We start from the raw sequence: 16,168 nt of genomic DNA on the forward strand, positions 1-16,168 counted from the left end.
CACATGGTGCAAAACACAAGGACTGGCATAGGGATCCCGGTTTGAGCCCCCAGCTCCCCACCTGCAGGGGAGTCACTTCACAAGCAATGAAGCAGGTCCACAGGTGTCTATCTCCCCCTCTCCATCTTTCCCTCCTCTCTCCATTTCTCTCTGTCCTACCCAACAATGACAATAACAATAATAACTACAACAATAAAGCAAGGGCAACAAAAGGGAATAAATAAATATTTTTTTAAAATAAGGTCACAGGGCTGGGGTAGATAGCACAATGGTTATGCAAAGAGACTCATGCCTGATGTTTCAAAGTCCCTGGTTCAATCCCCCCACACCATCATAAGCCAGAGCCGAGCAGTGCTCTGGTAAAAAAATAAAATAAAATGAAGGTCACAGCAGCTGCTGTCATCTCAGTCACCATAGTAACAACAGGCCACAGGCAGGTGTCTGAGGCACTTCAGACAGTGCCTGATATTCAAGTGCTTTCCATCCATCCCCACAGCCATGCCCCCGCCCCCATCCAGTTGGTGGCACTGAGTTCCAGAGGGGAGCAGCTCAGGGACAGGGGATCTGGACTGACAGCCTTCATTAAGCCTCTTATTCCCCCAGGACATTTTGCATCACCAGACCCAGAAACAAGAAGCCTCCCGTACAAATCTTTCTGAGGGAAAACAATGCTAAGACTACCGCTAGAGGAGTGGCTGCCAACGGGGCTGAGTAGGAAAATGTGTTTGGCATCCAGCAGTCACACACAAAAAATATTTGTGGCACAGTTTGCTTAATCAAGTGGAGCTCCTAGAGCAGATGGAATTCCTTCCAGGACAAAGGAAGTCCTGCTGGTCACATCACCCTTCCAACTCAGTGTCTCCTAGCCTGTGTATGCACCTGATGGGTGGCTTGGAGGTCCCGAAGATGTTACCTTGCTGAATACCTAACAAATCCCTGGGAGTGACTGAGGTGCAAGGGCATGCTGGCAGGAGTAGGGGCCAGTGTGGAAGGAGTGGCAGGGGCCATATCACAAAGGGATTGGCATCCAAGTTGACTGTTGGGTATGTGTCTGGAGAAACTGAAGATTTTTCAGTGACAAGGTTCACTTGCAGTTCAGAAGCAACCGTTTTGATGCCATACTGAGAAAGGATTAGAGCAAAGAATATTTAACCCAAGAATCAGCATGGTATGAAATCTGCAGTTGGTCTTTAAGAAAAATGGCCGCTTCTGACTTCTACTGGGAATCCAGTCACCGCACTGATGGAAGCTCTAACCACAGGGATGAGGACCCAAGGGCACTGCAGGACATACAAGCTGCGCCCAGCCATGACGGGCACCGACTGCTCCCCATGTGGTGCGCCATCTTGGACGTTCCATTTCAGTTGACCACATTCCCAGAAGGCAGTGTTGAAAATTATCCAGCTGAGCCCACTCACTAACTCCTGAGAACATAGTGCTCTAGGAGAGCGTGGCTATTATGCTGGGGTAGGGGAAGCAAATCATGGAGACAGATAGTGGTCACAACCATAGCTCAGCTCAGCAGGGTACATCTGTCTGGAGCCATCATCAACGTCAGAACCAATAGCTTCCTGGGATTTTTGAAAGCAGCCCCATTAAGGATAAAAATAATCTACGCCTCGGGGAGGGGAGTCAGCAGCAGCGCAGTGGGTTAAGCGCACATGGCGCAAAGCTCAAGGACCAGTGGAAGGATCCGGGTTCAAGCCCCTGGCTCCCCACCTGCAGGGGAGTCGCTTCACAAGTGGTGAAGCAGGTCTGCAGGTGTCTTTCTCTCCCCCCTCTGTCTTCCCCTCCTCTCTCCATTTCTCTCTGTCCCATTCAACAACAACGACATCAATAACAACAACAATAATAACTACAACAAAACAAGGGCAACAAAAGGGAATAAATAAAAATTTTAAAAAGTCTACACCTCAGAGGACAGGAAACATAATGGTTATGCAAAGAAAGACTTTCATATCTGAGGCTCCAAAGTCTCAAAATCAGTCCCAGGTTCAAACCACATAAACCAGAGCTGAGCAGTGCTCTGGTCTCAGCCTCTCTCCATCACTCTCTACACACACACACACACACACACACACACACACACACACACACACGTTCTCTCATTAAAACAATGTTTTAACAGAATGTTTTTAAATTTTTTCTACACTTCTTTTCACACATGGACACCATGGTTCAAACACAATAGATGCTTGTGGTGGAGTAGATTAAACATGTCACAGAATGTAAGCCATAAACAAACAAAAAAACCTTCCCTTGTGTTCTGATCTAAGAAATATCCTTCCCATACCTGAAGTTTAATTTCCCTCACTCTAACCACACTTTTTTTTTAAATTTATTCCTCTCTCCCCTTTTAAGTCAAGTGGTGGTGGTGATGGTGGGGCCTGGCTTTATCCTTCTGGGGCAAGTCCTTTCCCTGAGAATGACTTGTGAGTTTGGAAGCTGTAAGCCTGAGTATGGATTCAGGGTGACTGGATTTTTCTTTTTAAAACAATGCTTTATTTCAATGAGAGAAAGGGACCAGAGCATTGTTCAACTCTATTTTATATTGATATGGGAGATTGAACCTGGGACCTCTAAGCCTCAGGCATGAAAGTCTCTTAGCATGACCATTATGCATCTTCCTAGCCCTGTCTCTTTTATTTTAACCAGACCACAGTTTAGCTCTGGTTCACCAGCAGAGCTGGGGACTGAACCTGGGAGGTCAGTGCCTCAGGCATGGAAGGTTTTCTGCATAACCACGTGACTAGATTATTTTAGCTGCCCAGCTCTGAGCCTCTACTTCCTCACCTGTAAATGGAGGTGAACACATTTACAGATTCTGAGGTCTCACCGCTCTGCTCTCTGTCTCACCTGTCCCTCCCCAGGCAGTGAGCATATTTGAGAAGGTGACCATTTTTGCAGCCTCCTCGTAAAAAGGGTAGACAAAAGGTTAGGAGGAACCAGGCAGTGACTCTTAGCCCAGAGGGAACCCAGAGCCCAGAGGCCAAGCGGAGGTGCACCTGCTAACACTCACTGTGACCTTTCTTGGGGTCAAGTGTCCTCTTGCCAAGAGAGTGGAGGACAGAGGCCATGCACCCCAATGTCCCTTTCTGCTGAAGGGGGCGGAGGTGGGGGAATGGGGTGGGATCACGTGCTGGTGGGGAGGGGTGCGGCTGACGCTGTCGGTCCAGCCTCCTCTGACGTCCTCGCCTCCCGCCCGCCCCTCACCCGCTGGCGGCGGTAGACGCTCCTGGCGGCTCGCGGGGCTGCAAGCTGCGGTGGGCGCAGGCGAGGGAGCCCCGCGGGCCCGCACGATGGTGCTGTCGGTGCCGGTGATCGCGCTGGGCGCCACTCTGGGCACCGCCACCAGCATCCTCGCGCTGTGCGGGGTCACCTGCCTGTGCCGCCACATGCACCCCAAGAAGGGGCTGCTGCAGCGAGACCGGGACCCGGATCCTGAGAAGGGGAGACCCGGTGTGCTCAGGCCATCACAACAGGTGAGCGGGGGCGGTGCCTCGGCCTCCTGCCCCCCTCCCCCAACTGAGGCGGCAGGAATGGGGGACGGGAAGGGAGGGAGCCTGTTTTCCTTGAGCGACAGAGCATAGCGGGGTGGGGGAGCAGAAAGAGGGCTTAGGGACCCAGCAAGAAGTCGGGGGGGGGCATCGTTTGGGGGACAGTCTGGGTTAGGGGGCGGTGAGGAAAGACAAGAACAACCAGAGGTAAAGGTGAGGGGAGTGGGAAAGGGAACATGGATGGAGTAAGGGTTAGGGCGGGGAGGGCTGGTGGAGAGTTGGGGAGGCTGGTAGGGAGTGGGGTGCCAGCAGGAGGCTCGAGGTGGGCTGCCAAGGGCACTCCGGGGAGCGTGGGGGAGCAGTGCACAGATGAAGGGTGAGACTGAAGGGTTAGGATCAGGGGAGACTGAATGGTTAAGAGACTGCACACAATGAGAAGCTTGCAAAATCCGGGCGCAGGAAAGAAGAAATCAGGTTTGCTGTAAATGTGGGCTGTGATAAGAAAAGTCCTCATAGCACAGAGGACTAAACCTCCACCAAAAGCCATAGGAGATAGCTGCTGACTCTGACATGGGGGTGTGTGGTTGGTGGGAGGGTCAGGGGTGCTGCGGTCTGGAAAGTAGATGAGAGGCTTGGGTGAAGGACCCCAGCTTCACAACAGCCCCCAGCTCCAACCAACAGAAGGGCAAGCAGTGTCCCCAGCTCCAACCAACAGAAGGGCAAGCAGTGTCGTGGACCCCTCCCCATCTCTGAAGATGTTTCTGGAGACTAAGGGCTCTTATCCCCTGCACTTAACTGCCCCCAGAGCCCCAGTGGGCAGGGAACAGGTGGTGTCTCCACAGCACAAAGCAGCAGCCAGAGGATTTATGGAAGACTCGTACCTAGCCTGAGACCCCCAGGGTGGGACCCCTGTGGGGAGTGCAGAGTGTTCCAGGAGACAGAGTCAGCTTAAGTAATTTGAGAAGGTTGCCTGCGCCCCCTCCCCACCCCCCATGACTTATTGATTGATTAGACTCTCTTGCCCCACCCCCACTCTCTAGTGACACTAAAAGGCTGTGGTTCCACCTTTTTTTTTTCTCAATCAATTATTCAAAAGCTCTGAGACCCAGTTGCAAGGGGCTATGTCAGTCATTGTACATACAGTAAGAGCCAGAAGAAGATGACTGCTGTCCTTGAAGCACTCACACAGTCCAAGGCAAGTGACATTGATACTGGCAGGACTGGGAGCTTTCTGGGAAGCGGAATGTGAACTCTGGAACCATCTAGAAATGAGAGCCTGCTGCCTCTCCTTTGCTCCCACCTGGCATCCTTTCTCCTGCCTGTCGTACTTCTAGGGTGTCCCTTCCCCTTCCTAGAGAGTACCACAGGGTATCGGAGTTGGTGTAAATAACCTCTGGGATCCTAGGCTTCCTCTCTCGGGCCCACACAGTGGCCAAGGATCTGTTATTGACCAACCATATCTTGCTTCTCTGAGGCTTAAAATCCTCTGCACTTTCTCTCTCTAAGCTACAAGTCATAGCACACCAGGTTTCTTTCCAAGTGCTTTACACTTGATACATCCAGCAACGTAATAGAGGACTTATAGGATGATCCCAATTTAATGGTGAGGGAGCTAAGGCTCAGAGAAGGTGAGTCATTTTCCCAAGGCCACACAGCAAGAGAAGTTTCAGAGTTGGATTCTACCAAGCTGGTCTACTTCTGGAGACCCCCACTCTTAGTCACTGCACCCCACTTGCTTGATTGATTGATTGATTGGCAAGTGTCTATCTCTGGAGCCATGCCTGAGCCAGTTCCTTCTTCATCAACAATCTCTAAGTTTTTTTAATTTATTTATTGGATAGAGGTGGAAAGAAATCAAGTTGGAAGACAGAGAAACACCTGAAGCTCTGTTTCATTGCTCTCACAGCCCATGCCCCTATGAACATACATGTGAGGACCAGAGGCTTGAACTCAGGTCCTTGAGCATGTGCATTGTAACATGTGTGTTCAACGGCCTCTATTAGGATCCTTCTTTTTTTTTTTTTGCCTCCAGGGTTTTTTCGGGGGCTCAGTGCTTTCACCATGAATCCACTGCCGCTCCTGGAGGCCATTTTTTTCTCCCTTTGTTGCCCTTGTTGTTGTAGCCTTGTTGTGGTTACTATTGTTGTTGTTGATGTTGTTTGTTCTTGGATAGGACAGAGAGAAATAGAGAGAGGAGGGGAAGACAGAGAGGAGGTGGAGAAAAAGATAGACACCTGCAGACCTGCTTCACCGCCTGTGAAGCGACTCCCCTACAGGTGGGGAACCAACCTGAGCTCAGACCAGGATCCTCACGCCTGTCCCTGTGCTTTGCACCACGTGTGCTTAACCCTCTGTGCTACCGCCCAACCCCCAGGATCCTTCTTAAAGGTATCAACTCCCCCAGTTTCTTTCTGACTTTTCACCCAGATGTCTCTTCATCCCTGAGGTTTTTTTCCATTGAAATTCCAATTCATCGGGGAAGATTTTATCTGCTGCCACATGAACAAAACACTCGCTTCCCTCACTGCCCTTTCCCATGTCCTTTCTTCCAAATTCTTTCAGTAGCAGAGGCTACAGTTGACTGTGGCCTTCCCTGTTGGCTTGTCCATAATTTATTCCCAGTATCTACTCCGTGCCTGCACCTAGAAGATGCCCAATAAGACAGTGTTTCCGAGTGAAGCCAGACAGCCCAGCTTATTGTCCAAGCTCAGACTGCTCTTTCCCTCCCTTCCTTCCTTCCTTTCTATCTCTCTCCGTGCCTGCCTGCCTTTCCTTCTTTCTTTCTTCTCCTTGAAACATGTACTTTCTATTGAAAGGATGTCTGTTTACAAGATTACTTGTGTTTTAAGAGTATGCTTTCACCCCTGACCACCAGCAGAGGGTCAGTCTCCCTTCATCACACACCGCTGGGACCCCCACCGCACTCCCCTCCCCCAACCTCAGATCTGCTGTCACTGTCTGGGGGTATGTTTATGTTTCCTTTTGTCAGGCTCCTTGCTTGGCTCCTTCGAATCCCACATACGAGTGAGATCATCCTGTTTCTTTCCTCTTCTGGCTTATTTCGCTTTGCATCTTGGCATGATCTCCTCTGGCTCCATCTGTGTTGTCTTTCTCTCCCTCTACCTCTCCCTCCACCCCCCACCCCTACACACGCTCAAAAGCAAGATGTCATCTCATAGCTGAGTCGTACTCCATTTTGTCTGGATGCCTCATTTTCCCTTTCTCATCTGAGTACTGGGGGTCCTTCCCAGATATTGACTGTTGTAAATAGCTCTGCAGTGAACATAGGTGTACAGACATATTTCAGGATGAGTGTGCTTTTGTTCTTCAGATGGAAACCTAGGGGTGGAGTTGCCGGCTCACATAGCACATCTATTTTTTTGAGGCATCTCCGTGCATTTTTCCAGAGAGGTTGGAGCAGTCTGCTTGCCTGCCAGCAGTGCAAAAGGGGCTCCTTTTCACAGGCCCTCTGCAGCATTTGCCAATCCTGGCCTTTTTGATTCACGCCTTTCTCACAGGAGTGAGTGGTGTCTCTGTGTTGTCTTCATTTGCATATCCCAGATAACCAGTGACCATGAACCTTTTTTTTTCTTAAACGTGGATGCAAGCTTCATGCTCTTGTGGCCTGGAGCTAGCTTAGCAGTGAACATTTGTAGAAACACTCAGAAGGGATCATTCATGTCCTGGGACCTGGCATCCTTAGTGACAAGGCTTTGGGCCACCTGGAATAGAATCTTTAGGTGTGAATGTGGTGATTGATGCTTTTAGAAGGAAAGCCTCCTCTGCTGCTTCCTGGTCAGGCTGACTCAGCCCCTGACCCAGATAAGAAAAAACAGCACCTCACAGAAGGAAGTCAGGGAGATGGCTTTAGGGCTGACAGGTGACACAGGGTGATGGACTCACATGCCAACCAGGAGGGGAAGGCTTCCTGGAGATGTTCCTGGACAGAGGGGACCTGGAGGCAGGGCAGCAAAGTCCTAGGTCCCTGACACCTTTGAGAACCAGGTATCTGTAGGATGCACAGGAACTGACCTCGGCCCCACAAGTTACTCACTGCGGTTGCTAGACTAATCCCTTGGTTCTGCAAGCCATGCCTGGGAGTCTGAATTCTGACCCCGAATGGTTAGACAGATTTGTAGTTATTTCAAAAAGTGCTTTTCAAGTTTATTTTTATTTATTTATTTGATAGATAGAGAAACAAACCAAGAGGGAAGGGGGAGGATAGAGTGGGAAAGAGGTGCAGCACTGCTTCACCACTCACAAAGCTTTCGCCCTACTGGGGCCTTGAACCCAGATCCTGTTCACTGTCACATGTGTGCTCAATCAAGTCCACCACTGCCCAGCCCCAGCTTGAAAGTTTTCCAAGAGTCCTCAATCTGAGGTCCACAGGATTCCCTTCAAGGATATGGGGATAGAATTTAATATCTTTTTTTTTAACTTTTTTAAAAAAAGAATATTTATTTTCTTTTTTGATGCTCTTGTTGTTTTGTTGTAGTTATTATTGTTGTTCTTTTTTATTTATTTAAGAAAGGATAAATTATGCTCAACAAATTGTTTGGCTTCATATGTTAACTCTCTTTTCAATCACCAGGTTCCAGATGCCACCAGGATGCTGGCCAGGCTTCCCTGGATTGAAGACCCCACCAATGTGTCCTGGAGCTCAGCTTCCCCAGAGACACACCTTACTAGGGAAAGAGAGAGGCAGACTGGGAGTATGGACCAACCAGTCAACGCCCATGTTCAGCGGGGAAGCAATTACAGAAGCCAGACCTTCTACCTTCTGCAACCCTCAACGACCCTGGGTCCATGCTCCCAGAGGGCTAGAGAATGGGAAAGCTATCATGGGAGGGGGTGGGTTATGGGGATTGGGTGGTGGGAATTGTGTGGAGTTGTACCCCTCCTACCTTATGGTTTTGTTCATTAATCCTTTCTTAAATAAAAAATTTAAAAAAAAAGAAAGGATAAATGAACAAAACCATAGGGTAGGAGGGGTACAACTCCACACAATTCCCACCACCCAATCTCCATTTCCCACCCCCTCCCCTGATAGCTTTCCCATTCGCTATACCTCTGGGAGCATGGACCCAGGGTTCTTGTGGGTTGCAGAAGGTGAAAGGTCTGGCTTCTGTAATTGCTTCCCTGCTGAACATGGACGTTGACTGGTTGGTCCATATTCCCAGGCTGCCTCTCTCTTTCCCTATTAGGGTGGGTCTCTGGGGAAGCGGAGCTCCAGGACACATTGGTGGGTTCTTCAGTCCAGGGAAGCCTGGCCAGCATCCTGATGGCATCTGAAACCTGGTGACTGAAAAGAGAGTTAACATACAAAGCCAAACAAATTGTTGAGCAATCATGGACCCAAAGCTTGGAATAGTGGAGAGGAAGTGTTAAGGGGGTACTCACTGCAAACTCTAGTGTACTTCTGCTTTCAGGTATATATTTTGCAGTAGTTTATGGATACATGTGAACATATGCTCTCTCTCACTGAAACTAGTGTATATCTAGGTTTTGGGACTTTGTTAGAAAGTGAACCACCTGGGATGGAATTAGAGAATACTGTGAAAGGAAAGGTCTCACCCGAGTAATGAAGCTGAAGGGTTGTCATTCCACATGTGAAGTCTCTGGACACAGTCTGAGGTGAAGCATGTTGAGGTGGCAGTCGTGTTGATTAGGTTGTGATCGACAGATGCAATATTATTTGATATGGATTGGGAGAGGCATACGGGAAAGTGGGCCCTATCCAAGGGTTCCAGGACTGGGGGAAGTAGAGACTCTATAGTGGCAAACGCTAGAAGAAGAAGTGGAGATGTGAGGTTCCTGCTGTCTTAGGGTTCAAAAAGACAATGGATAGTTAATGTCATCATCACATTATTTGGTAATTGGGTTAACTTTGAAAAGTCCTTTTGTTAGGTTTTTCTGTACAGTACCCAGTATCTTGTATATAGCTGTGCTAATTATTGTTGTTCTTGTTGTCATCATTGTTGGATAGGACAGAGAGAAATGGGGAGAGAAGGGGAAGACAGAGATGGGGAGAGAAAGATAGACACCTGCAGATCTGATTCACCGCTTATGAAGCGACTCCCCTGCAGGTTGGGAGCTTGTCTTTTTTTTTTTTAACTCTTGGATAGAGACAGAGAGAAGTTGAGACGGAAGGGGGAAATAGGAAAAGAGACAGAGAGATACCTGCAGCCCTTCTTCACCACTCATGAAACTTTTCCCCTACAGGTGGGGACCAGGGACTTGAACCTGGATGCTTGCACACTATAATGCATTCGCTTAACCAGGTGTGCCACTGCCTAGCCCCAAGTGTCCATGATCTTGAAGAGCAGAGGCTTACATCTGATTTTTGCTACTCTAACTGGAACTCAGTATCTCTTCAAAGGAGGGATAGAGACCATAAGCCACTGTATGTGACCTTGTCCCTAGTTAGTCCTTTGGAACACCACCATTGTCATCAAAATGTCACCGGATCATTTCAGCTCCTCTCCCATTCTGAACGGTGATGTTTGCTATGTCCTCCGCTAGATCCTGTTCTTTCAACCAGTGACTGAAAAGGTGCATGCATAGCTGTTTCACCAACTGCATTTATCAGTTACTCCTTTGTATCCCTGTGCCTTTTGTTTTTTGCTCTTTTAAACATTCTGAGGCTATGGCCACAAGCCTCTTCAGGCAGCTGAAGAAATAAATCCCTGAGGCTAAGCAGGGCCAGAGTCCCTGCTGACAGGGGTGGGGAAGTGCAGGGGCACCTTTCATGTCTCTGGCCTTGGGATTCATCGCCTCCTCTGCTTTCTCTAAATGCACACTCTGCTCCGGATCCTGCATCCTATCTCCGTAGGTAACTCTTCACTCTTGCCATGTGCTGTCTTCTGCAGGACACAGGATTGTGTCTGGGGGCATAAGGATGTGTCATTTTGTCTGCCACTTATGGCCCAGCGGGACTACCCTGGTGACTGTCAGCCCAGCTTTCCAGGCTTGGTGACCTGAGTGAGGAGACAGAACAGAGAGGGTGTGTGTGTGTGTGTGTGTGTGTGTGTGTGTGTGTGTGTGTGTTCATCTTCCCTTCCCAGTTCCTTCTGACTCTATCAGCAAGAGCCAGAGCCAGAGGAAGTCGGTTCCTTCCCCCTAATTCCCATTTCATGTTTGTCTGCACAGGCTGTCTCTGGCCCCGTTTCTCGGTCTTTTTAAAGAAGCCCTTATTTGTTTGTTAGCTAGTTTATTTATTTACTTACTTATTTATTTTCCTCCAGGATTATTGCTGGGGCTTAGTGCCAGCTCGATGAATCCACTTGAATCCAGTTTTCTGGTGGAATTTTTTTTTTCTTGGTAATTTTTGTTAGATAGAACAGTGAGAAATTGAGAAGGGAGGGGAGATAGAAGGAGAGAAAGATAGACACCTGCAGACCTGCTTCATGGCTCTTGAAGCATCCCTACTGCATGTGGGGAGCAGGGGTTTCGAACCTGGGTCCTTGCACTTGATATGTGTGCTTAATAGGGTATGCCACTGTCCAGCCCTGGAAGAAACCCTTATTGAGGCTGACTCCAGGAATGCTGAAGCAAGCTGGGGCACTGCCCTTTCTCCAAAGTCTGACAGCCCTGACCCTTATCACTTAGTGGGAAGTGAAGGTCCTCTCTCTGCATGGTGCTTACTTTGTTGTATCTGTAGGTGAATCTTCTCAGACATTCCCAGGGTGAGTCTGGTGCTGCCCCCTTGAAGCTGACATGTGGCCAAAGGTGTTGGACTCATTGCTTGTAATCTCAGTACTTGTTCCCACCCTTCATTAGTCCACAGTTCACTACTATACTGCCACTCACTACCAGTCAAGAAAACCTTGTCCTGCTTCCAGCTAAGTGAAGATCTAGGCCACTTTCAGTGGAACGCTGTATTCATCCATTCAGGCAGCCAGAACAAAATAGCAGAAGTTGGGTGGCTTATGAATAACAAAGCTCACAATTTGGGAAATTGGAAAATTTCCAAAATGTCAAGGTCAAGACACTAGCTGCTCTAGAGCCTAGTAAGGATCTTCTTCTCCTTCTCTTCCTTCTCTTCCTCCTTCTCTTCCTCCTCCTCCTCTTCCCTCTCCTCCTCCTCCTTCTTTCTTCTTCTTTTGCTGTAGCCAAAAGCAAAAGTGCTTTCCTGGTCCTTTGTGTAAGGGCACTAATCCTATTCAGGAGGGCCCCACCCTCATGACCTTATGGCCTCCCACAGTCCCACCCCCTGACACCACCCATGGGAGTTAGTTTCAGTGTAAGAAGATGAGGGGGGACACAAACACTCAAGCTGTAGCAAACATGAATAGAGTCTAGGTTTTACGAAATAATATAAATAGAGGCCAGATGTGTATCAAACCATACAGCCACATGTCACATAAAGACTATTTTGAGGTCAGTGACAGCCCTATCTGGGCTTTGTTGTGCAGTAGGCTAGAGATTCCAGATTTGTGCGATTACTCTGCATGACAGTCACATGACTGCAAAACTGCCTCATGATGTTTTTTCTTAGGATGTAACCCCATTGTTAAAGCCCCACTTAATCGGATACAAGTAGGGTCGTTTCCTCACAGTTCCAAGATCAGGAAGTGTGTCTCTTGTTTCCCTTGGTCCTTGGCAAGATGTATTGTGGCAGCGGGCACAGATAACTGATGCATATTGCGGAGTTAAGATCTTCATCATGTGGTGGGACACAGAGGAGTGCAGATAGCAAAGGTTCCATTGTCACAGGACTTGAAAGCGAGCCTGACTCATCCACAAAGCTGCCATCATCAGTCAGAGGCAGGTGTGAATGGGGCCTAGTGGGAGCTCCTGGGCCTTTGTTCTTGCTCCTCCTCTTGGTGTGAGTGCTGATCACACCACTGTGTGCACTTTGTGAAAGAAAACCCATCTTGCTTTATAGTTATGCTTTGTGTACTTTTCCATATATTGTGATGCTTCTGTTGGGGTTTCAGTTTGTGTGTGTGTGTGTGTGTGTGTGTGTGTGTGTGTGTGTGTGTAATTTAATAGTGATTTGCAAGATTATAAGGTAATTGGTGTAATTCCACACCTATTCCACCACCAAAATTCTATGTCCCTATCCTCCTCCAAGTGTAACCGCCATAGTTCTTCTAAGGTCATAGGTATGGGTTGACTGTGTGTGTGTGTGTTTGTGTGTGTGTGTGTGTGTGTGTGTGTGTGTGTGAGTGTTGTTTCTTGCCCATTTTTTACATTTTATTTTATTTGATAGAACAGAAAGAAACTTAGAGGGAAGGGAAGGTAGAGAGGGGGAGAGAAACTGACATCTATAGCATTGCTTCGCCACTCATGAAGCTTTCTCCCTGCATGTGAACCTGGGTCCCTGTGCATGGCAATACATGTACTTAGCCAGGTGTGCCACCACCCAGCCCCTTTGTGCCCATTTTTATTCACTTCTATGACTATGCCTTCACTTCTTTTCTAAGCTGCACCTACACCTATCACAAGAGAGACACCTGCAGACCTGCTTCACCGCCTGTGAAGCGACTTCCCTACAGGCGGGGAGCCGGGGGCTCAAACCGGCATCCTTACGCCAGTCCTTGCACTTTACGCCACCTGCACTTAACCCACTGCACTACCGCCCTACTCCCCTGCAGGCCAGATTCTGAGGCTCAGCTCTTGGGCACTTTGCTGCCCTGTTATACCCATCACCTGTCAGGCAGGGGATCCAGCCCCAGGCCCTAGAGAGAGCTTCTGCACAGTAGACATGTTTGGGCTGGTTGCTTAGCAACATGGAAGACAGTATGAATTTTTCACCAGGAAATTAGCATTGATTATTTCAGGGAGATGAGTGCATGCCTTTTGGCAGTTCCAGGCCCTTTAAAACGTGGGGCTGAAATCTATGTTTATTGGTCTCTTTGCTGGTGGCAGGTCCTGGATGGACCTGTGACATCTCCTCCATGTGCTGACATCCCCTCTGGGCAGTTCAGGTCTGGGTCCCTTCCCCCCCCCGCCCCCCCAGAGATAGAGCTCTTTAGCGTGTCTTATGAACCATAGCAGAGAACATTGCTTCATCCTTGCAGATTCTTCAGCCTGGGCTGTGGGCTGTGAGCTGTGACCCAGGCTTGCATACCACGGGTATAGGAAGAAGAAATAGAGAGGCCTTGGAAAAAATGAGAGGGCTTACAATGGAAGGAAGCCACCCTCGGGATGGGGGAGCAGCAGACCTAGCAGACAAAGAGGAGAAAGAAACAGCAGAGGACCAGAAATCAGAAGCAGTGTGGGTGTTTGCTGAACTGGCCATGCTCTGGACCTGGACCGATAGTGTTCCAGAGGCTAGAGACGCTGCTCCCTGGTGTGACTGCATTCACTGCCTCCTCAGCTGACCCCTTGCCAACACACTGGGGAACCTGCTTTGAGGGTGGAGGACAATAGCTCCACAGAGGCAGATTTTAAGAGCAAAAGGAATCTATCCATGCCAGAAATCAACACACATTTGTGCGTGCAAAGGGTCCCCTATAAATGGTTCAGTAAGGGGGCTGGGTTGTGGTGCACCTGGTTGAGCACACATGTTACAATGATAAGGACTCAGGTTCGAGGCCCCGGTCCCCACCTGCAAGGGGAAAGCTTTGCGAGTGGTGAAGCAGGTTTATAGTTATATAGTTATATATATATATCTGCAGGTGTCTCTCTCCATCTCTTATCTCCTCCTTCCCTATTTATTTCTGGCGGTCTCTATCCAATAAATAAAGGTAATAAAACTAAAAAAAATAGTTTAGTAAGGAAGACTGTGCTAGCTGACTTCTAAGGGAAAACGGATGAAAAGAGTCACTGTGTCCCTCTCTCTGCTTGCCTCCCTCCACTTTTCCTTCTTTGATTATGCTTTTGTTTTTGTTTTGTCATCAGGGTTATCATTGGGGCTCAGTGTCTGTACTACAAATCCACTACATCCTTTGGTTTCCTTCCTTCTTTCCTTCCTTCCTTCCTTCCTTTTTGATAGAGGCAAAGGAAAATTGAGAGGGAAGGAGGAGATAGAAAGGGAGAGAGAGAGAGAGACACCTGCAGCACTGTCTCACCACTAATAAGGCTTCTCCTCGGCAGGTGGGGAGTGAGGACTTGAACCTGGTCCTTGCATACTGTACTGTGTGCACTCCAAGTATGCCACCACTTGGCATATGCTGAGGGCTAGGCTTTGTGCTTAGTCTGGGAGAATGGACTTGGAATGCATTCTAATTTTTCTCAGTGTTAAATAACAGCCTACAAGTCACTGCCCTCTGAAATTATAGCCAGTTATATTGGGGTCAAATAATGAGAGGATAGTGGCATATATGAATATGAATTTGAAAAAGTAAAAGGAGGTGATTCCTATGGGAATTCTGTGAAATTGAGTCTTAGTCCATCTGTCAGAGACCCCAGGGGATTTTGACATACTTCATTGACCCTTTGCTCGGCCTCCACTTCTTAAGCCCAAGGTATGCCTTTCCTTCAGAGAAGAGTTGTGTTGGGCTTGACAGATAGCAAGACATGTCAGGGGAAATGTTGAATGACTGGATAATGACTCAGTGACTGGATGGGGAGATAAATGGAGAAGAAGGTCTTCACGGCGCTGCCTCCTCTATTGGCAGCCAAAATACAATTCACAGGAGCAGGGAAGGAGGGCAAGGTGCTGAGCTCACTGGGGAACCTCTGCTTCTGCCTTTAGAGAAGCCTCCTCCTCCTCCTTTCTTTAAATTTTTTAAAATATTTATTTATTTTCTCTTTTGTTGCCCTTGTATTTTTTTTATTGTTGTTGTAGTTATCATCATTGTTGTTAATGATGTTGTCGTTGTTGGATAGGACAGAGAGAAATGGAAAGTGATGGGGAAGACAGAGGGGGAGAGAAAGAGAGACACCTGCAGACCTGCTTCACCACCTGTGAAACAACCCTCTTCCAGGTGGGGAGCTGGGGGCTCGAACCGGGATCCTTAGGCCGGTCCTTGTGCTTCGCACCACGTGCGCTTAACCCGCTGCGCTACTGCCCGACTCCCATCTCCTCTTCCTTCTATCCATATGGCTAACAGTGGGGACAGCCTTAACCCCCTCAGTGGCAAGGTCAATGACACGATATACCCACTGGGTCCACATTTGACTAATTGGAAAGGACTAATTGCCAGTTTGGGACTTGCTGCTGAAAATGGCACAAGGGGGGGCATGTAGGTGAACGAGTCAAGCTGTGGTGAAGCCTTTTCTTTTGTCCTTTTTTGTTTGTTTGTTTTTATTGCCACTAGGGCTATCACTGGGACTAGGTGCATATACAACAAATCCACTGCTCCTAGCAGCCATTTTCCCCCCTTTTCTTTAATAGATAGGACCGAGAAATTGAGAGGGCAAGGGGAAATAGACAGTGAGAGAGACAGAGACACCTGCAGTACTTGCCTCACCATTCATTTAGCTTCCCTCTCCAGATGGGGAGCAGAGGCTAGAGCCCAGGTCCTTGTGCATGGTAATGTGTGTGCTCAACCGAGTGCACCGCTGCCCACCACCCCCACTTCCCTGAAGCCTTTGCTTTTCAAACAGAATCTCTGCAGGTGAAGGTCAGGTTGGGGGGAAAGCAGGATGGCCCAGGCAGCCAGAACATGTGGAGAGAACAGCTGCTCCAAGCTTGTGGTGAGTTTCAGAGTCCTTGCTCTGGTCACACAGAGGACAGGACCAGGCTCTGGACAGAGAGGCAGTGACAGGGGGTGACAAGA

At 48.6% G+C, this 16,168-nt stretch overlaps 1 protein-coding gene across 1 annotated transcript in view; it reads left to right on the top strand.

The window, feature by feature from the left end:
• The first annotated feature begins 3,213 nt into the window (after positions 1 to 3,213).
• The window catches only part of SYT13 (synaptotagmin 13), a 49,220-nt gene continuing 36,265 nt past the window's right edge, over positions 3,214 to 16,168 (top strand). The window contains exon 1 of the mRNA XM_007519099.3: positions 3,214 to 3,482. Within this exon, the coding sequence (XP_007519161.1) occupies positions 3,300 to 3,482 (183 nt within the window). The 5' untranslated portion in view covers positions 3,214 to 3,299. The remainder of the gene's footprint in view (positions 3,483 to 16,168) is intronic.

The sequence above is a fragment of the Erinaceus europaeus genome, chromosome 17 (assembly GCF_950295315.1).
Source record: "Erinaceus europaeus chromosome 17, mEriEur2.1, whole genome shotgun sequence".
In the NCBI taxonomy this organism is placed as follows: domain Eukaryota; kingdom Metazoa; phylum Chordata; class Mammalia; order Eulipotyphla; family Erinaceidae; genus Erinaceus; species Erinaceus europaeus.